The sequence below is a fragment of the Physella acuta genome, unplaced genomic scaffold (assembly GCF_028476545.2).
Source record: "Physella acuta isolate Inbredline_101_S28 unplaced genomic scaffold, ASM2847654v3 ptg000651l, whole genome shotgun sequence".
Taxonomy (NCBI): Eukaryota; Metazoa; Mollusca; class Gastropoda; family Physidae; genus Physella; species Physella acuta.
This window is the reverse complement of record NW_026732170.1, coordinates 356929-380032: the sequence shown is the minus strand read 5'-3', so window position 1 is coordinate 380032 and position 23104 is coordinate 356929. Positions and strand designations below refer to the sequence as shown.

Here is a 23104-nt window from a genome sequence, read left to right as displayed (position 1 = left end):
AATTTCTTATTTACATATAGACCTTTAATGAAAAAAGTAAATATTCACAAATCCTGTTGAACGCAGTGCACATGCAGTTTTGTTAGCACACGTAACGATTATCTAAACATAAGCAGGGCTTGCTGTAACATTAAGTACGTTATGATTTTAAATGGGATTTTTTTTTTCAAAAATGTAGACAATGATAAAAAAAATACTAATATATATTAATTTTGAAATAAATTAAATTTCTTCTTCAATCGAATTAATTTTAGCGAACTTTCCATGGCATTTATATTTTTTTTTTTAAATTCATAAACCCTCGGCTAAAAACCACGTCTCATTCCAACTTTATCTCCCTCCACTTGAGATACACGTTACTTTTTTCTGAGATATTAACAATTTGAGTTCAGATATGGTAGCCTATATTGGTGATTTTTACTTTATTTCCAAAAAAGTTTAAAGTAGCAATTTAAATATACTGTTTTAATGAAATTAAATATAAAATAGTGATGCAGCAATCTCTAACCACGGTCTTTTCTTCACTAATCGTAACTAATGTCCAAACCCTTGCAAAATCCCTCTAGTTAAGTGGCTTTTTTATGATTTACCTATCAAGCATACAATTAAATAGTATAAATGGTACAACTAAGGTATAACATATATGATGCTTAGTAAAACTCCTTTTATATAACTAAGAACCAGTTAACTCGAGGTTCTCAATCTTAGCTTGATTCACGACCTCTATGTTGACTGTAGGAGGCTCAAGCTTCACCAGTGGAACATCGTTAGGCAGAGCCTTGGCGACGTGAGTGGAGTTCTGGTGTATGACATCAGGCACCTTCTCGCCACGGTCGGCTGATCGCTTGCGTAACGGAGCAGACTCCCAGCGAAACTCGACGTGTTTGCCAATGACGTCATCAAACCGGCCAGTTAATTTGAAGACGTACCTGTTTTCATTACACAGATCGTTGATTAAATGTTGTGCATTCGGATGGCCATTTTTCATGTCGTTCCACAACCATGGCTGGGAGTTGGTTTCGCTTTGTCGTTTCAGGGCTGTGTAGAAGGGAATGCTGGAGTCACCAAATCTGTAGTTAAACGTGGGACGAGCTCCGCTACCACGATACTGGTAATGGTAGTTGGTATATTTACCGTGTGGTCCTTCACCCCAACGCAGAAAACCTTTAAATTCTGTTGAAAACTTGGCTATAATTGTAGCTGTATAGGTAACTGATGTCCTTGTTTTGGATAAAACAAGTTTCCATTTAGCTGCAGAATTTGGTTTCAGAATTTTCGACGTATTAACCGTAAATGTATTCGACTGTACATTATTTGTTTCATCTGAAGACGTTGTGCTTTTTTCATAGTTGAATTTGTAGCCGATAGACCCACCAACACCCCCTGTTGCTGAAGAAGGTGTGTAAGTCACCTTGACATCTAGCTCGTGACTGTTTTTCCAAGAGCTTGTTGTGGTGTGGGTGACGCTACGGACACTGGTCTCAGATCTCGTTACACCCTTTGTGGCATCAGTCGGCTCATCGTTATAAAGGGTACCAGAGTCAATCGTTTCGGGAGTCAAGTCTTGTATCACAGGTTCTCCATACTTGATGTCCTTTATTCCAAAGCTCCAGTCACCATAGGCAATGCTCAGACGTCTATCATTCATATACCCTTTACAGCGTCCACTTTTATCAGCGTTCCATGTGTCGCCGTGTCTTCTAAAATCTTCTCCAATATGAGCTGCTCTACAACCCGCGCACCAGCCGTAGCCCATATAATTAGCCAATGAAGCCATGTCCGACATCGTGGTGTCCATGATGCGAGTCTTCACCTTGTACAGCTCGTCTAGTGCTTCAGGTTCCTCTGCAGTCTTGCAGCACCTCAGTTTCTCTAAGCAGTAGAGTTTATCACAGCCACCGCGGTATATACCAGCGACGTAGTAGTCGTTGTTACATCTACATAAGCCTTTGTTATCAAAGCATGAAGAAATATCATGATCATAACAGTGCCCGTGGTATGGGGGGTGGTCTGCTGGTTTAGAACATCTCCCTTCTTCGATGTTAAATAACTTGCCGTTGCCGTTTCCACTTATGTACAAACCATTTAAGAAATAACCAGCTGGACAATTAGCCCAAGTATAGTCTCTGTCGAACGTCCCCCACCAATCAGCGTACATGGTTTGGGTTTTGGAGTTTGTCCAAGGCCAGTTCCTAGAGCAACATTCCGCTTCTTCCAACAACCCCAAGGGGTCACTCTTCCAACCTGTTCTGTCGTTTCTGTAGAAGCCCGAGATGAAATCATTCCCATCGCTACACCTCGATAGTCCCTGCTTGTCCAGGCTTGACCACCAGTTTGATCTGCTACAGCCAGCGTCAGCTCTGTAAACCACGAGAGCCAACAACGCGACCGTCACAGCCAAAATCATCTTTACTGTAAAATCTGTTAGAAAAAAAGATTTCTTTAAATAAGAAAACAAGCATCTAAAAGTGAATTTAAAAAATATATATCTAAAAAATCCTAACACGTAAATTTGTACTATAAAAAAACGGAATTTTTTTTTCCATTAAGACAAACAGTACACGAGCTACGCAGATCGTTTCGTAGACCTTTCCTCTAAGACAGAGCATATTTCATATATTGTTAAAAGTTTTTTAATCAAGACAAACGATTATAATTACTGGAATGTAATGTTATGCAAAATGAGTTACGTATGTTAATTAAATGGTTAAATAAATTAATTCACACAAATTAAAACGTTACTTAAATTTTAAAATGGAAAACAACAGCCGTAATGAGGCGTTAGTTTCGCTTAGAATAGAAAGACCATATTATATGTTAAATCCATTTTAATCGCATGAATACGCATGTACATTCATACAAAAATATTTGGATCAGGTATAAGCAGTGGCTATAAAAAAATGTGGACTTATGTATTTAATTACTTCCAAGTGGTCGAAAACTTTATTTCAATGCTTTTAAGTATCCATCCATCCATCCATCAATCAATCCATCCACTCATCCACCCACCCACCCACCCACCCACCCACCCACCCACCCACCCACCCATCCATCCATACATCCGTCCGTCCGTCCGTCCGTCCGTCCGTCCGTCCGTCCGTCCGTCCGTCCGTCCGTCCGTCCGTCCGTCCGTCCGTCCGTCCGTCCGTCCGTCCGTCCGTCCGTCCGTCCATCCATCCATCCATCCATCCATCCATCCATCCATCCATCCATCCATCCATCCATCCATCCATCCATCCATCCATCCATCCATCCATCCATCCATCCATCCATCCATCCATCCATCCATCCATCCATCCACCCACCCACCCATCCACCCACCCACCCACCCACCCATCCATCCATCCATCCATCCATCCATCCATCCATCCATCCATCCATCCATCCATCCATCCATCCATCCATCCATCCATCCATCCATCCATCCATCCATCCATCCATCCATCCATCCATCCATCCATCCATCCATCCATCCATCCATCCATCCAATCTATCTATCCTCCTTATGACCTTTTAATCAACCTACCTTCTTAAACTCACGGTAATTCAGTAGACAAAATACACTTCAGTTTTACAATCGGCCGACCAGACGAGTGCTAAAATATTTTCGACTCAAACAAGAAATCTTTTTGTTTATGTTAAAATCTCTTGTGTGCGAGTATTTATATAGCCAGGCTTCCTGATTAGCGTTACCGGAAGAACGTAGATAGGCTTCCGGAGTAGGGGTTTGTGGGGAGTGGACGAGTGCACAAAAGCCACAAGGCAAAAGAAAGTAAGAAAAGCGGGGAAGCAGCAGGCAGAGGCACGACTGTCATGGGGGACTGCCTGAAAAATTGCACAATGGCTTGCTGGGTGGTAGTGTAGATAAACCCGTGCCCCGATAAATATTATCCAAGCGCAGGCATTTTTTACATTTAAATAATGATGTTTTAGAAAACAGGGTCACGCAACTAAGAAAATAATATGTGCTTATCGTCTTTCGCTCCACGGCCAAAGAATTACACAATATAAACTTCGAACAGCGATAAATTTAGAATGACTTACATTACACTGTTCTACTCTGGAAATAACCCAACTATCAGTGGTGGACATTTAAAGACTGCGGGCTGAACGCAGGATTTAGGGCTAAGGGGATTCAGAAAAACCGCTATACCCTACTATTTATAATATTGCCTAATAACTGTGCTTTGCTGCAATCTAAAAATAAAAATAAAACATTTTTTTAAACATATGATAACAGAAAAAAATAGACAACTAATTAGCACAAGACACAAAACAAATACAAATTACAACAACACAAAACACAGCAACACTCATCTGAAAAAGCAACTCAATCCTTGTAAAATTATTTTTTTCTCATATGATTTATTAAAGAGAATTAGGGGTAGCAAAATAAAAAGTAGGGTTAAATAATAAAAAATATTGAACACAATTATTTATATATACTTAGTTGTCATTATTTGACATACTTATTTTAATTATTTGACATACTTATTTTAATTATTTGAAATTATAGTAATAAAAAAAACTAAGATTTAAACTATTATATAAAATAGCAGTTTGCAATTAATTTTATAATATTTAACATTATAGCTTTTTCTGTCGGCAGACAACTAACAGGTGCAAAAATATGGTCTCTTTAGAACTGATTAAAAGCAACCCCCCCCCCCTCTAGTTTACAATTGCGAAATACTTGGAGTACTAATCAAAACATGAAAGATCGAGGATTTTGTCTACGTTGGTAAAATTGTTGCTACGCCCCTGGTCCGCTCTCGTTCTCCTATCTGTATCTAAGCATCTTAAAATCCCCCATCAGCGACGTGCTACGTGCTGACATAAATTGTAAACAGATCTTGGATTCCTCGGGAAAAAGTTATTCATATTTACAGGATGTGAATAGAGATAACGCACGACTTAGACTTAACCATAATTACCCGGATTTTTTTATTAGCCTGGCGGTGTCGCCACATCGTCATTAGTTAAATTTCTAGAAAAAAAATATTATTATCGCGATAAAATCTAAGTATCAGTAAAATAATAAACTGTTTAGCTGTATGTGATCCTGGTGCACAGCTGGTGTGGTCCTAGACTATGTTCTTTAATGCTACAAGTTACTCTTGCTAATCAAGAAATAATTCAGTATCTTTTAACCGCTTTTTTAAAATACTGAAATATACTCATCAGCCGCTAGAAATACAAGTTTATTTTTAAAATGTTGTATATTATAAACTAATAAAACAAACAAAAAAACCCTCAATAATTACATTTAATGAACCAGGGGGTGGGGTTTATCCATTTTTTTACTTAAACTTTTTATAATAGAATAGAATCTCGTTGAAAAAAGAATTGTGCACCATGTAAACGTCAAACGATATGTGTAAATACAAGTGTGTAATACAAGTACTTTATAAATTCATATGCGTTGGTTTTTTTTTTTTTTTGGAAATCGAAAATAGCGTATAGTACCACTTTTGGTCTACGCAAATTACTCAAAATTTGACAAATGGTAGGGAATAGGATCTTATACTTATATTTTGAAAATTTAAAAAAAAATTTCTAGAGAGCTTTCTGTTACAAAAACTAGCTCTATTAGTGTTAGTACAAGAAGGATTAATGGTTATATAGCCGATATATATGTTAGTTTATGTAATTCTAGAACTCCAGAAAAGGATGTTTTTTTAAAGATAGCCGCCGTTGCCATGGCAACCATATTTTCAAAAGGGTCCCCGATGCATGGCAATATTTTCCTTTAATTACCCTAACTTAGATATACACACATAAATATATAAAACGTTTTAATTAAGAAGCTTGGTTTTTTTTCTGGAGCCTACCCTCTTAAGTTGTGTTGAGTCTATTAATTTATTTCTAAATGGTAATAAATAACACAGGTTGTATAAAAATTGCTCAAATTGTTTGGAAAAACGTATATTTGCAACTGAAATGTAATAATGGATGTAGTATAGTAATGTACTAATGTCGAACACAAATCGCAGCAATGTTTATTTCAGAGGATTATTTCATAACAAATAATATACATATTTACAAATTACTATAACCTTTTTAATGTCATTTTGCTATAATAACGAAAAGTTCAAACAAAAAGACAATATAAAAACACATGTTTTGCTTAAAGTTCACAGCTGTTGTCAGAGTGAGAGACAATTGTGTGATCGCACGTGGATTTTTTTTTTTTAAATATTTCACGAAATAATTATAGCGAACATGATCTAGGGCAGCTTCTTCTTCTTCTTCGTTCTTAATTATTAGTGTTGAAGGGGATCGAGATTTATCTGCCAGTGGGTTTGAACTCGAGACTTTTTTCGTATTTATCAACCATGACCTTTTTGCCGACTCGACCACGCCTCCAACACAATTAAGCGTTACGTGTCAACGGGTTATGTGCCACTGAGGCCATTGACTCCGATTTCAGCCTGCTTTTCTTTTTGGATTTGCTTCCATAGCCTTTGTCCAACCAAGAAGAGAGGCTGTCCCCAGCTAACGAGCCTCATCTGCCCGAGGGTTCGAACTCGAGCCTTTCGGTTTAGCAACCATGCGCTTTACCATGAGCTTTACCGACTCGACCACGCCGAGTCGGTAAAGCTCGCCATTTTGGAACAACCATTTTGGAAGCACCAAACTCCTCCAGTTTCAAATGCACAATTCGCCGACCATTAAAAATTCGATCGCGAATCAATTTGCATCGGATGTGTGTCTTGACCTACGCCAAACCATTTAGACTGACTCACCAAACCCCTGGGGTTCAGCGGAACCCAGGTTAACATCCACTGATATAATTTGTGGGCTAGTTAATAGAGAGGATTAAAAAAATTCAATAAATCAAAAATAAAATATGAAAATACAATTATTTTTCTTTTTAACTCTACTTAGCTTCATCACTACTATTACAAGAACTTGGAAAGTACGTATCATTTTATGGGTCATAAACCATACATCTAGAGCAGGGGTCTCAAACTACGGCCCGCGGGCCGGATGCGGCCCGCGAAGTCCTCTCATCCGGCCCGCGGAGATCTTTTTGTCCAAGGAAAAATCGTCTGTTGGTGATGGCTGAGGAACTTTGCCCAGAAAAATCAAAGACATGCCTGGAAGAAACTGGCCCCCGAACTGAAATTTGATGGGTAATGCGGCCCTCGGACTGAAAAGTTTGGAGACCCCTGATCTAGAGTAAAAATTAAAAAAAAAAACACCCTCGTATAAGACTGAACGAATAATAAGAGGTTACCCCCTTTTCAGAAAATCTTCCAATTAAACTAATGAATGTGGGATATATTCTCCCAATCAATACGCCAACATACATATAAGAGTTACATCGACTTTTAAGAATATTTTCCTAGGCTAAAAAAAAAGTCGTCTTACACATTGGAAAATGCTTTACTTTCTACCAATTCTAGTGTCTGGTGAAGACAACAAAAGACACCATCTGAAAAAAACAACAACCTGAGTTCGGTTAAAATATTGATCAGCCTTTATCCCCTGCGCCAGATACGCGATAAACTGTCATATACATAATTAACACCCGCCTCTACCTTCAAGTGGAACAGCTTAACGATCTTTGACTTTTGATTACGTTTCAGATAGGAACTCAATCGGATCGAAACTGTTGGCAGTGCTTACGTACTGGGAAGTTCACAAAACACCGTCATGGTGTATGGACCGCGGCCAAGATAAATAATTGAGCGTTACTGATTTTTGTTTGACTTTATACATCGTGTTGGCATACATTGCATAGGAAGTCTAAACAACCTTACTTCATGTACACTTAGGCTAAATTGTGTCAGAAGTCTAAACGACCTTTCCTGTTCTAGAAGATTGGCTTTGTGTAACAGTAACTCATTGTAAACAGCTTACAATGAACACAACTAAATAGATTACATGTTTAATGAAGTTGAGATGTATTATGTCATTTGAACTTGGTGACATATGGATTCGTCATTCTTCCTTAAGGTTAATCAACACTGTAAAAACTTATATGTTTAGCTGCGGTAATTTGCAAGTGGATGGCTGATGTTGCACCTTACACAGCGCTCCGTTAAGTGATTGATACACTACCAGATATAAATATAGGACTAGTTCACTATAGGACACTTTTACAAATGTATTTAATTATCTCTTGCTAGTTCTGACAACCTATTAATCCTTTAAAACTGTCCATGATTTCGAAGAGTATACAGTAATCATAATACCGTTAGACTGTTCGAGAAGCAATTAATTATTGACTACCCTCGTAACCTTAAATCCCGTTGGCTAGATGTCATTTTATGATATTTTCAACACAGCTACGGATAACAAAAGGTAATGAGACGTACAGAAAAAAAACGGCACGTTAGATGGTCATCTCTATGACTGACTACACTGATTACATTAAAGAAATGTTTTACTGCGAAAAACCACCGTTAGAAGTCTGCTTGTTTATGTAGTGTGGTGACAAGCTACAGTTCCGATAACATTTTATGACAATTTTACTGTACTGATAAACTTATTTTACAGCTCAATACATTTGTTAATTGTAATATACGGATCAACTCATCTACAATGTATTTTTTTAGCCTTGTGATCAAATTGGCTTTTTATTTCTTCTTTAACATCATTGCTCTAGGTAAGTTGATTATCCTATTGTGTTATTATTTTACTCTTTTGATTACTTAACTATCTAGTTTAAAAATACTTTGCGTTATAGTTTGGAAATGATGTTTATAACATTACTAGCCGTCCCGGCCAGGCCCTGCTCTGGCTTCTGTGAAAAACCTTTCCGTTAAAGACCATTACCTGTGTGTTTAGTAATCATCATAAACCCGGCATTGCCCACCCAAACCACAACCAACCAAAACAACAAAACGCAAACATAACGCTAACACAATTACAAATACAAACGAAAACAAAAACCTAACAACAAACCCAACCACAATCACAAACACCAATACAAACACAAAGAAAAAAACAAACAAAAAAGCAAACGAAAAAAAACCTAACAACAAACCCAACCACAACCAAAAACACCATACGAACACAAAGAAAAAAACAAACGAAAAAGCAAACGAAAACAAACCAAATCCAAACGCAAAACCAACCACAAACACAAATACAAACACAAACCCAAAGAAAAAAAAACACAAACGAAAACGAAAAAAGAAAGAACAAAAACGAACCAAATCAAAACGCAACCACTAACGCAAACGCAACCTAAACACAAAGAAAAGACTAACGCGAACATAAACGCAAAGTGCTCACAGTCTAGCCCGGGGCAGAATCGCCTGTTTCAGCTTAATAATCGACTATAGTATCCCAACTTATTCATAGTCTTTTGCACTCACATAAACGAACGTAGGTGCCAAACCAAACCAAATGAACAATTATAATACTCCAAGCTTAACCGTAAAATACCTACAACATTTTCACTTGATCAATCCCCGCTAATTATGTAATTATTTTTTTCCCAACACCAAAACAAAGTAATAAAAAGTAAATTCTTTTCCAATAATGCAATGTTTTATAAAGGGAAGTAATTGTGTTTTCCTAATTTATCAAAGGGAAGTAAGTGCTAAAGGACTAAATATAAATATTTTTCAGACATAATTAGAATTTTTGTTATTTTTCAAAAATTGTGTTTAATGAACATGCCGACAATTATTACTATCAGTTTGAAAAATGAAAATTATTTCCCAACACTTTCAATAATAATTTTTTAACTCATAAATTTAGACTATGAGCACGATAATAGTCTAACACTTAAATCCATAGAAGTATGTCAACGACAAACATACTTATTTTTACATACAGATTTGAGCTTTATATATTAGATTACGCTTTGAAGCTTGATTTTTATGTATTGTTCAACTCTAGCGGAATTCCAAGATGGGTATAAATATCTTTTCAACCCTGGTTTCCGAGCGGCATTTGAAGTAAAGTAAAATTAAATAGATAGCCTAATTATTTGTATTTAAATTTAAACGTGTTGTGAATTTTTGAATAGTTTGAATTATGTTAACAAAAAAAAATGCCCAACGCATAACAAGAAATAACAAATAATCGTAGATTTTATATTTGACAAATAATGAAGTAAAACATACTGGTACATTTCTCAATGCCGGTTTTTACAAACCAAACACAGAAGTTGCTCTTGAAGCTACAGAACAGTCAAACTAGGTAGAATTCGATATATACAGTTTATTAATTAAACTGACCATTAAATAATTTAAAGAGCGTGTTCTACATCTGATTACTTATTTTGCCGCCTAAACTCACGAATTTTACCAGTGGGTCATCATCTTCTAACGGCCCCCCTCCCACCCCCCCCCCCCCCCCCCACCGCCCCGTAATGAAACAAGTTTGTGTGAAGCACCGGGATGGAAGTAAAAGACAAACCGAGTAGGCCTACATTACACTTTCTCCCATTTTAAACTTTACTGTCTTTCCGGTCTCTCTCCAATTTTTAACTTTACTGTCTTTCCGGCCTTTCTCCAATTTTTAACTTTACTGTCTTTCCGGCCTTTCTCCAATTTTAAACTTGACTGTCTTTCCGGCCTTTCTCCAATTTTTAAAAACAATTAAAATAAACCTAAATTATGCTTCTCCACAACCACGATGTCTTTGGCAGGCACAAAGAAAAACTAACGATATTGATTTTAGACAATATATTTCTCACTGATTTGATGCAGACATGTATTGTGTTTAGCTCATTTGATTAGACTTCTAGTTGGCTTCGTTCAGCGTTTCATGTCCCTATCAGCGTTCGCTAAAATAACGACAAACCCATTATTTTGTGCAATATTTTGGTCCGTGTATACAACTAGCATTACAATTTGATACATTTTTAAAGCGCTGATTTGGCACGTCCATATAAATATTGTGCCATTAACATCGTGTTGTGAGAAATATTCAAAGAGTCTTTAATTAATGATAAAAAAATACCCTAAATTAATTGTTTTATTACTATTTTTAACATGTCATCTCTGTCGGGCATAGGCCACTGACAAGAGCCTTAAATACAACATTATCCTAGACTGCTTTTATTTGTGAAGTAGGGTAGTCGGCTTGGTCGGGCTGGTTTAGCTCAATGTTGTAAAAAAAAAATCATTAAAAAACGTTTTAATAAAAAAAAATTTATGTAATAATGCACTAAAAAAGTAGAAAATAAATTATACACTACTATTTAAATAACTATAAAGAAAAACGTAGATCTCTTCCTAAATATTAGACATTATTATTTAAATAACTATTAAGAAAAGCGTGGGTCTCTTCCTAAATATTAGTAAAGGTATCCAACAGATACTAAAGTGACTAACGCTTTTCTTTATAGTAATTTAAATAGTAGTGTATAAAATCAGGGCAGATGAGGCGCGATCGCTGGGCACTCCAAATTCAAACAAATATTGCTTTGTAGTTTGTTCTTAAATGAATAAAGGCTATGGAAGCAAATCCAAAAAGAACAGCAGGCTGAAATCGGAGTCAACTGCATATATAGCGCATAACAAATTGACACTAAATACTTAATTAATTTTGGGAAAATGTCTTCCAACATTACAATTAAGAAAGAAGATTTGTAAACACTGTATATTATAAAATCGACGTTTCTTGTCACGACAGAAGGAGCCTCGAAAACACCGAACCAAGCCACCATCTTTACTCGCATGAACAACCCAAGCATCGTCCTCTACCCCACCAGTGACTATATGCAAGTCTCGGATATGCTCAGCTGTGGCAGGATGTGTTCAAGGAACACGGAGACGTGTTATGGGTTTTTCTACAACACTAGTCAGAACTCCTGCAAACTGGGTAGGGCTACATCTTCAGTTTTGTATTCTATTTGTTTCTTTTGGCGTCATCCTTTAAAAGATCACAGTATTGTTTTCAAGAGGGTTATCTCTATTCTACTCACCCCCTGTCACAAAAGCCCATCCATTTCCCTGTTCAATACCCACCATTCTCCCCATAGAGTGTGACGTAATTTATGAACGATACCTAAGTGAAGCTGCTATATTTTACCACCCTCCCCCACTTCGCATATATCAGCGGATTGCAATATTTTTTTGTTACTTTACCTTTATTTAATTCAATTGTTTTCAGAAACACACTCTGTAATAATGCTGTTTTTTTTTTATTTCAACCTGGCAATCAATACTGCCGATGAAACATAGATAATTTGTTTCTATTTATTCAGCAAACGAATAAAAAAAAAGAAGTTTGGTTTATGTTAGCCGTCTCAGCTTACCTAAAGTGACTTTGGAAACCATTTTAGCTGCCTGGCTCCTGTGTGACTAAAAACCTTCATGATCTAATCCTATACAGAGTTTCTTCCAGGCATCTCTTCGGGGGGGCTTGGCCCCCCCCCCGAAAAATGTTTTACCGCCCCCCCCCCCCGAACGAAATGAAATTTATATAATTTATATAGAAAATATATACTTTTAACAGCGTCCGCCCCCCCCCCCCCCGAAGAAAGTTTACCGCCCCCCCGAAGATTTCAAGTGCCCCCCCCCCCCCCGGAGAAAATTGTCTGGAAGAAACACTGATCCTATAGGCCTTATTTATTGGATTGTAGCGAAACAGTATAACAATAATGGTTATTTGAAGTTGAAACTAGTAAAATTAAATTAATTTAAGCGTATATTTTTTCATATTTAAAGTTATGTTGAGTTTGTACTTAGATGAGTAGAACTTTGTTGGCAGATGACGTTTGATTTTGAAAATGTACCATTCATATTATCGCTACCTTAAACTCTGTATAATCTCAGGTTGATTTTTCGAAGACCTCAATCTTAATCCTAACTGAACCACGAAGCGAAAAGAAAATCAGTACTATATTTGATCACGAGTTTTTATAAGAAATGTTTAGCTACATGGATGAAGTGTTTTCAATCACAGGTGGGTGGCTTCTCTTGGACAAGTCTATTATCTCCAACACAGAACTTGTCTACACACAGCTTCGATGTATCAAAACTGGTTTCACAAAGAAATACAAAAACAACACGACAGCGTGTTTGCTGGTGTCAACTACCACTGAAAATTACGCATCGGCTGAATCAGCTTGCAAAGGTATTATGCTATTGATCAATGAATACAATCTATTTTTCATTAGCTTCCAATATTTGAATAAAATAATGTGTGTTGTCACCAATAATATGATGTATTTGTTCATTCATTGAATATATATAATTTATATATGCTAATATATATATATATATATATATATACATATAAAGAGAGAGAGAAAGAGAGAGAATACAAGCGTTTCTCTTGTTTAACACACACACCAATGCCTATAGATATATACATATAACGTGTGTATGTGACTCAAATGTTTTTGCATATATGCATTTAGTACAATTATGTTAAAACGCTTAATTATAATCTGTATCAAAACTTCAAGCAAGTGGGACACGCCTTTACACAGTAAAAACACAAGACAAACTGGACATCCTCCTGACCATAACCAGATTTCTCAACATCAGTTTCTGGATTGGCTTGGATGATCGAGCTAACGAAGGGCTGATGAAGTGGTCTGATGGCACAGCTCTGGACGCGACTTGGGGGAACATCATTCTACCATCAAGCAAGTTCAGCTTCCTTGTATTTTATTTCTTTTCAAGAACCTGCCGTAGTCGAGTCGGTTAAGTTCTTGGTTGCTGAACCGAAGAGTCCCAATTTTGAACCCCCGGGCAGATGAGGCTCGATAGCTGGCGACATAAACTTATCTGTGAAAGACAACTCCAAAATCAAACAACTGCTGCCTTGTATTTTGTTCTTGGTTGGACAAAGTTTATGGAAGCATATCCAAAAAGAAAAGTAGGCTGAAATCGGAGCCAACGGCCTATATGGCGCATAACAAGTTGACATGTAATACTTAACTTTGTTGAAGTGAATCTCTTTCAACACTAGAATTAAGAACGAAGAAGAAAGAGAAGTGTATTTTCCTTCTGATGAATTCTTATTGTCAAATTACGTGTAATATATAAAGTGTACTTCGACTTACTTTGAAAATGTAGCGAAGCATTACAAAAGTTTTAAATATCGAACAGAACAAAGTAAAATTATTTTGTTTTTACTTTGCTGGCTGCTATTTCACTTTATTAACCGTTAACGAAATAACTAGCATAATCTAAGCGTACTAAAGTGTTATATTTTTTTATCTGTTTTTAACAATGGCGTTTTATGTTTCTTCACAAAAGTAGGGCTTTTTATATTTAAAGCCCTTTTGGTGGCTATAGCTGAGTCCATTTTCAGGAAGGAGAGAAAACCAGTGTTTCTTCCAGACTTTTTTTCTCCGGGGGGGGGGGGGGGGGGGGGGGGGGGGGGGGGGGGGAAGTAGGGGCACTTGAGATTTTCGGCGGGGGGGGGGGGGGGGGGGGGGGCGGACATCATTTTCCGGGGGAGGGGGTGCGGACACTGGTAAAAAATATGTTTTCTATATAAATTCCATTTCGCTCGGGGTGGGGGGGGGGGGTAGACTTTCTTCTGGAAGGCTAAGCCCCCCCTCCCCCCCGGAGGAGATGCCTGAAAGAAACTCTGCCTGTGGGAATTTTAACTGTCATTGTACTCGAAAAGAAACGGAAATAAATTATATTAAACGCGTCGCCTAAAGCAAAGTCATTTGTTGAAAAAAACAGTACTGTTTGATTGTGGCATATAACATATTCCATTGAACACATATATAGTGTTAACAATCCATTTAATTCTGTATGATGTGAGAATTAGATGAAACGTAAAAGTATATTTTTTTCTATATAATTTCCATTTCGTTCGGGTAGTGCCCCCCCCCCCCCCTCCCCCTTATAACAATGCATGGAAGAAACTCTTGAGAAAACAAATTTGAGTATCTAAAAATCCTATTTCAGCACTTATGTTTGCTTCCATTCCTCGAATAACTTAACACATTAAATCGTCTTCAATAGCAAAAAAGTAAAGTTTTGCATTTGAATCTTTGAAGAGTTTCTCTGATACTATCCATATATACTAATAGGTGCCCTTTTTTATTTCTCTTTCAGGTAACAAGGGGAACCAGGATTTAGAAGATTGTGTGGAGTATAACCCACTGCTCTATCCATTCAACGACAATGACTGCAGCCTAAAAAATAGATACATTTGTGAAATGACAACCGCTTCTTAGATGAGAAGGGCTGTGTGGGGGGTGTATATATATACAACATAATTAGAAGGAGTAAAAAATAGTATGAACCTAATTTAGATTTATTCAAAGTTTAGAGAGTAGACACATACATGGTTTTTACCATTGTGTAAATGTGTTGTTTATTTAAAGGCTACACGTGATTAGTGTGTTAAAACCCAAAACACGGTATGGTGATAAAAGTTTCGCTCAAATAAAAGTTTTAAGCATGCCGATGTCAAATTATACAATGATTTCTTACTATAATGATTCATCAACAAAACTGCTGGTAAATATCGAATTCAGTTAAAAGAACAGTCCATGGAACTATTTGAAATCTCTGTTGATCTTTTTGTATTCTCTTTGGAGCTACTGGATCTTCTATAGAGCAATTTAATAAAATATTAGTTGACCTGTTTGTTTTCTCTTTTTAGCTATAAAAACTTCCAATGGAGCTATTAGAAATCTCCTTAGACTTATTTGCTCTTTATCTTTGAGTGTCTATTTTTTACCCTCGAGTCCTAGAATCTTACCATTAAGTCGCTGAAGTCAGCGTTTTCTTTGTTGAACGTTTCAGAGAAGTTTGAGTACATTTCATACCATATAAACCTTTGTAATACCACTATTTACATGTGCCTTTGTTTACTTGAACTTTTTCATTTAATAACAATCTTGATAAGATTTTCAAATGTTTTAGATCGACACATTGCACGAAGTAGCTTGTTTGAGATATATCAATAATAACAAAGTAAAGTATGATTATTAAAAAAGCTTCGTATCCACCTCGTAATGAGGGTGATCATTAAATTATATTATCAGTTTTTAATGTGTTAGACATGTTTTGTATTCCATTTAGTATCTTCTCGTTTTTTATAATCCTTGTGTAGTGTTTGAAGAAATAATTTCAATGTTGTTTGGTGAAGTAAAATATGTATTTTTGCATGCCCATGCTGATATTTTCCACACTATATTTATTTAAGACAAAAATTATAGAGAAATAAATTGCAAATACGCTAATGTAGCGTTTATTTTGATTAATAAATTAATATAATCTCAATATTATATTCTCCCATGATATAAATAAGTTTGATGTTTATTTGGATAATATAAATAGTGTCTATAAAGAAAACATATTCGAAAGTAATATTTTTATGTTGTTTTTTAAACTTTTACAAAATCGCTTGGAATATTAAAAACACTTCTTTAGGTTGTTATATGAGTATGTTTTAAATTTGTTCTATGCATAATTATATGACTAAAAGAAAATATATAAATGTCTTTTTCTAATAAATTACATCAGCAATTAGATCCTACTTTTTTAAAGACAAATAACAAAATAATGGGGATGAGTGGGTGAAAAGTCACAAGGACGAAAATTCACAGCAATTTTTTTATTTTATTTTTAAATTGAGTGACTTTTCACCCCGAGCATATAAGTTTTTACCCCGCACTGGGGTAAAATAATACAATTCTAAATCACCATTTTGAAAGTCTGTCATGGGCATACCGTGAACAGCTATTCCAAACGGCTCTGCATACAGTTATCTGAAATGTGGAACTAGTATCTGGTGCATTAACATTGTTAAAGTTTCACTTCCTAAAAAGTGAAATTTGTGACTTTTCACCCCCTTCTCCCCTACATTGTTGAGGGTGTTAAATACATACTATATGACAATATATATATATATATATATATATATATATATATATATATATATATATATATATATATATATACGTTACCAGCATGTTAGAAAAAAATACAGCGTATCTACGACATTAAAATACGTCGTTGTGGGACACTTAAGATGAAATACGAAAGATCAAACAACATAGACAATTATCATTTTAAAATCTTACAATTATAAAAAAAAATAATTATAGAAGCATGGTACACAGATGAACAAAGAACTTTTAATTATGAAATTAAGGCTTTTTCAATATTTCTTCATTTCAAAAGATAATTTATTATTTTACTCCACATGAAAGGTTCTAATAAATCTAAAGCGTACACAATTATATACTCCATACAGTAAAAGAGCTATTATTACCAAACTGTGTTTTTATCATAACCATTAAATTAATAATGCTGTGTTATGAATTATGAAACAGTTATTCTTTTGAAAGCTTATCATTCTATGAACGCAAAGGTTTAAACGATATTATTGGTATTAGTTGCAATGACAGTTATTTTATTTTTAGTTTCGTCGAACATACGTTATTTATATCACATAAATAAAATACTTGTAACGTGAGTCAATCATCCTTAACGCTTAGATTTCAATACAAATTCTCTTCTCGTTTAAATTGACAAATCATGTAGCAATGCTAAATTTCTTAAGAGCAATTGTAAAATCTCAGCGCATATGTTTTTAAAAAAAGTTTTTTCCTTTACGTATTTCAATAAAGCAAGTTCAATCTTAATACAGTAGCACGAAGACAATGGTTAATTCTAAAGATTTTAATTTAACTTTTACGAACGAAACAGTTGGGCCGCTATGTGATGTTTCACCAGATGCGTTAAACCAATTCATATTAATTTTTAACTGTGTGATTACTCCAACAATTTGTGTTTTTGGGATTATCGCCAACATTACTACAATTATTATTCCAACGTATAATGGACTCAACGATTCAAACAACATCATTTTAGCATCATTGGCCGCATGTGATTTGTTTTTCTCTGTCAGTGAGATGTGTCTTATACTTCCATACATAATTAACTATTTTAATATGGAAGTAGCTATTAATTTAGGTGACTATTCTCATGTTTACATACTATGTTGGAAACAATATGCTGTTTGTGTCAGCGGTCATATGGTGGCGTTGATAGCTTTAGAGAGAATGATTGCTATATGTTTTCCGTTTTTTGTTTCATCTGTTATCACCATATACAGAATCAAATGGATAACTCTTGTTATATATTTATTAGATGGGATAATTTATATACCACAAACATTCACAAATTATATTGTATGGGCTTTCTATAGTGGAACAAACAGTACTGTTGCTTATTATGCAACAAATAAATTTGCTTTTAGCAATGAATATAATACAATATACCATACTGCAATATTAAGCACTATTGCAATTATCATACCTACAGGCACTGTGGTGATTTGTACTTTCTTGATTATATTGAGGTTAAATATTTCTTATAATAAAATGAAGAATATGGCCTCAGCCGAAGCTCGTTCGAAGAGAGTTAAAGACATCAGATCTGTAAAGGTAACCCTGACACTCTGTACGAGTGCGATTGTACTGAATCTTGTCCCGACAAACATTTATAACTATACTTTATCTGACATGAGTTTGTATTCCACAAACTGCCTGGCTTTCATTCGAGTTTTCTTACATTTTGTTTATCAAACCAATGCCTCGATAAACTTTATTATTTACATTATTTTTAGTCCTAAATTTGCAAAGACATTCATTCGCATTTTCATGTGTATTAAAGCAAAATAAATTTTTTAGTCTATTAACTGAAGCGAGAAGTCATGTTCTTTGACAATTTAACAGTTTTTAATTTTAAACTTGTAACGTTTTAAATTTTTATTTTTATGAAAAATGGATTAATTAATTTGAAAAAAATGTTTATAATAAGAAAAAATAAATAGCGTGGTCGACTAGGTAAAGCTCACGGTTGCTAAACCTAAACATCCTGACTTTAAACCCCTCGGCAGAAGAGGCTCGATAGCCGGAACCTGAATCCCATTTTGGAGAGAAAACTCCATAAATAAAACAACTGCTGCCTTGTATACACGTAATATTTGATTGTCTTGGAGGAAATTTCTTCCAACATTTCAGTTAACGAATAAAAAGCAATAAAATACCCAATATTAATGTCTTGTAGTTTAGATCAAAGAGAACAGTAATCTTAAAATCTTATAATCATGCGAAAATAATTTTTGATGTATGGAACACGTTGACAAAATAACTTGTAATTATGGATTAAAATAATTTTCATGGCAATTATTTCTTTATCATGAAGTGATTTTTTATTTATTAAACTACACAAGTGAGCTGTGGATAAATTAAAGGCAAACTAAGTTATACCCTGTAAACGAAAAAAGGAGCATACTATAATTATCAAACGAACGATGGATGATTATGAATTACGCAACAATGTAATCATATTACCGTATGTAATTGAAAAAACACAATGAAGTTTAACAGTATTAACAACTTAGTTGTACAAACGAACATCTCACAAAATATCAAGGGGGTCGTTCGGCAAGAAATGTTTTCGTTTTATAGCTCAAATAAGATTTTTACTCGCGGTCATCTTTCGCAACAGTTTTCCCGACAGTTTTCCCAAAAGGCCAAACCATTTACCTAGGAGCATGCAAAAATTTAGCCAGATAAACAGAGGGTAAGAGCCCTAAATTATTTTTTGAAATTACTCTATGTTTTTCCCTTAAAATACAAAGATTATATTGGGAAATTCGACTGGTCAGTTTTGACCAATTTGCATATTTTCCTCGGATATGCCGAGTTTTTTCTAACACCCTTAGGCAATCTCCTACCACCTCACAAAATATCAAGGGGGTCGTTCGGTTATTTTCGTAATATAGCCCATATAAGGCGCCGGTCTGTCAAGGTCAGTTTTGACCCCCTCTCCGTGGACTTTTCGTTACCGGCCCTCGTGTTCTACCGCCCCAAGGCACCACCGTGCCAAATTTGACGCGCCTGCGGCACTGGGAAGTGCCCTATCGGGCACCTGACCACTTTGCTTTATATAAATAGATTGTATAATATTTTCACACATGAATTTAAATAAAATGTGTTATTGTGTCAATTATTTTTTTTTTGTAAATGCTTGGTTTAATTTGAAAATATATGTTTATGATCATGCTTTTTGTTTTATGGAGTAAGCTTTTCTCTAACATATCAAAGTTGCACTTCATGTGCATTCCTATTTGTTGTTGTGTTTTTTTTTATTCGTTTTTACAAAATATTTCTCTAGCTTTCATATTGCTTTATAATTTAAATAACTTATTTTTAATTTCTTTTTAATAAATACCATTAAGAGTGTAATTTGAACTTTATACAATATATCACAAGATTTAACTAAAAAATATTATCTGTTGACTTAGTCTAGCTTTTACCCTGTTATTTTTTATTGTGTATAAAAATACTAAGGGTTAAAAATGCAAAACTATCCTAAAGTACTACACATCTGTATTAATGTTTTTTTATTTAATTAAGAGCATGTTAAATTATTTATGAACAATTACATTTTTAATGTTAGTATAGATTCGTATCAATTGTTCCAATGTCACAACTAATTATAAATTATCTCTCACTTTCTGTCGTAATTTAACACACTTCTCCTATTTATAAAGCATATAATATCACGCTTACAAAGCAATAAAGGCTATCTTTGAATTTGAAAAATGAATACAAACTATTTTTTTTTTAAACCGTGAACGGGCTGTCAACCTAAAAACACCACTGTTGTAATATTTCTGTAGCTCATGTCAAGTCCTTTCAGGGGCGTAGCGAGGGGGGGGGGGCGGGGGGTGCGGACCGCACCGGGTGACACCATTTAGGGGGGTGACACCAAGGCAAAAAATAGCAAAATATATAGAGAAAAACTCGAGGGGGGGTGCAAATCGAAAGTTTGAGGGGGGGGGGGTGCAAATCGAAAATTTGAAAGTTTGTTCCTGGGAAGGGTCTCTATGCCTCTGGGGGGGGGGGGGGGTGACACCATTAAGTGCCGCACCGGGTGACACCCGACCTCGCTACGCCACTGAGTCCTTTACAGATCACCATCATCATCAATCCCGTTGGTGACCTCGGCCCTTGAAAGGATTGTTTGGTCAACACTATGCCCAGCCATCTTTGTTACCCTAACGTAAGTTAGGTACCCATTAGAGTTGGGAGGACTCAAAGACGTTCCTCTGATTTCAACACACTCAAGACGCTCGGGTTAGCAGTCTAGCTCTCTATCGCTAGAATACGCCGTCCCTTTCTTTACAGATACCCTCTCTGATTTTGTGTGACGGGGGGGGGGGGGGGTTTTGTATAAAATAACAGGTACATACTTGTAGCTTTTGGTTTTATGTTTTGTGTGTTAATGTGTGGTATTTAGCGTGTGGGGACAGGTGGAGAGCGTTATGTGAACGAGTGTGTGGGGTGATACTATTTATCTTCCTGTATTAAACTTTTTTTATTAATATTTATTATCATCATTTGTAATATTGTGTTTATTACTTTATTGTATTAGATATAAGTCTTGTGTTGTTCTACATTAAGAATATTGCATAGAGAGAAGAACCCGACAGCTTCCTTTTTGAATTTTCCATAATAAACATACTAATTTTGTTACTTCGATGATATGAGAATACCTGAGATGGATACATGGATGCATAAAGAAATCTACTTTTTACATACGAGAAATTTTGTTAAAATATGGAGTCTGACATATTCATTAGAATATTAATATTTATGTACTAATTTGTATACGTTTTTGTTTGGTCTACTTAATTGTGTGTATACGATTTCAGACTTAAATTCAACAAAGCTCTAAAAGATTGATTTTAGAATATGGTTTATAGCCAAGACTGTTTGGTAAATTCATTTCTGTTTCAGACTCTGTGGTTCTCACATATTACAATAATTGTATTGTACAGATCGCAATCTCATAATGCTTTATATAATGGTTATAATATAAAAGTATTAATAAAATACTTAAAAAAAACTTTTTAAAAAACCACGTTTTTCTTGTGGACTAAAAAGTAGAAAATAACTATTTACATACATTTGATGACAAAAAACGTGGGTACGTTCACCATCAAATTTCCCGACCCATCTGCCCGACCCACGTTTTTTGTCATCAAATGTATGTAAATAGTTATTTTCTACTTTTTAGTCCACAAGAAAAACGTGGTTTTTTAAAAAGTTTTTTTTAAGTATTTTATTTTCTCCTTTTTAGTCCGTTGATACACATGAAAAACGTGGTTTTTAAAAAAGTTTTTTATATAGTTTATTTTCTACTTTATCTAATGACTTGATTAAGTATGAATTGACTAAGTGTTTATAAATACACGGACTAAAAAAATCTTGAGCGACCAGGATTCGAACCTGGGTTGTCGCGGCCACAACGCGAAGTACTAACCACTATACGATCACGGCCAGCGCGCTCACATCGATTGGGGCCAAAGTAACTGTGTCAATAAGCCTCCATTCTTGTCGGTATCTTTAGAAATCATGTCCTCAATTTTATGGTCCTTTGGGCGTAATTAAATTAAGCTAATTACGGTCTCTAATTGCTAGTTTTTATGATTGCATCTGAAATTGTTAGGCGAAAGTAGCCTGCATGCCAAATTTCAGAACTATAGAACAATCAGAAGTGGGCTAATTTTCGATGTCAATTTTAACAACAAACACACAAACGCGAAGCTGAGTTAATAAAAACGTGTTAAAAAAACTCATCTTGACAGAATTAAATACCATACTATAAAATATGTTTTACAGTTAGTTCTTATCATAGAAAACTTAACACTTGCAGACAGCGTCTCTTTCAGATATTTTTCTGGAGGTGGGGCACTTGCATTTTTGCAGGAGCGAATAAAATTATCCGGGGCGGGGGAGCCCGACACTGGTAAAAGTAAAATATATGTTCTATATTAATTCTATTTCGTTTTTTTTTTGGGGGGGGGGGGGATAAATGGGCTTCGCCCCTACCCGAAGAGATGCATGAAAGAAACTCTGCAACCAAAAACCACTTTTTAGATTAAACACACGAATTAGGCGGTAATTTAATATAGAGTATCGATGACGACATTTCTTTTGAGTTGTGGGGGGGGGGGGGGGGGGAGGGTGGGGGGAGCGGCATAGACGTTTTTACGAGGGGGTGGGGCTTCGCCCCTACCCAAAAAATTGTATTAAAAAAACTCTAAACGCAAACCACCCTTAAGATTAGTCAACATTGGCTTTTTAATTCAATGTTTACTTGAGAATCAATTCAATGACGTCATATTATTG

The 23104-nt window shown here is 35.4% G+C and overlaps 2 protein-coding genes across 2 annotated transcripts; one reads left to right on the top strand and one right to left on the bottom strand.

Annotated features, from left to right (window-relative positions):
- Positions 1-298: 298 nt before the first annotated feature.
- Positions 299-3601, bottom strand: LOC131948601 (aerolysin). The gene is made up of 2 exons (XM_059310201.1): positions 3527-3601; positions 299-2421 (listed from the first exon to the last, which is right to left on the bottom strand). Exon 2 carries the CDS (start codon positions 2405-2407, stop codon positions 674-676), a length of 1734 nt encoding a protein of 577 aa, XP_059166184.1. The 5' UTR covers positions 2408-2421; positions 3527-3601; the 3' UTR covers positions 299-673.
- A 9250-nt stretch (positions 3602-12851) lies between these two features.
- Positions 12852-15118, top strand: LOC131948599 (C-type lectin domain family 4 member M-like). Its single transcript, XM_059310199.1, has 3 exons — positions 12852-13047; positions 13382-13564; positions 14997-15118. Exons 1-3 carry the CDS (start codon positions 12852-12854, stop codon positions 15116-15118), a joined length of 501 nt encoding a protein of 166 aa, XP_059166182.1.
- The last annotated feature ends 7986 nt before the right edge of the window (positions 15119-23104 follow it).

Coding starts and splice junctions, on each gene's coding strand:
- LOC131948599 (XM_059310199.1), top strand. CDS start 12,852: ATGGATGAAGTGTTTTCAATCACAGGTGGGTGGCTTCTCTTGGACAAG. Junction 13,048..13,381: donor GGCTGAATCAGCTTGCAAAG/GTATTATGCTAT, acceptor CAAAACTTCAAG/CAAGTGGGACACGCCTTTAC. Junction 13,565..14,996: donor GAACATCATTCTACCATCAA/GCAAGTTCAGCT, acceptor TTTCTCTTTCAG/GTAACAAGGGGAACCAGGAT.
- LOC131948601 (XM_059310201.1), bottom strand. CDS start 2,407: ATGATTTTGGCTGTGACGGTCGCGTTGTTGGCTCTCGTGGTTTACAGA.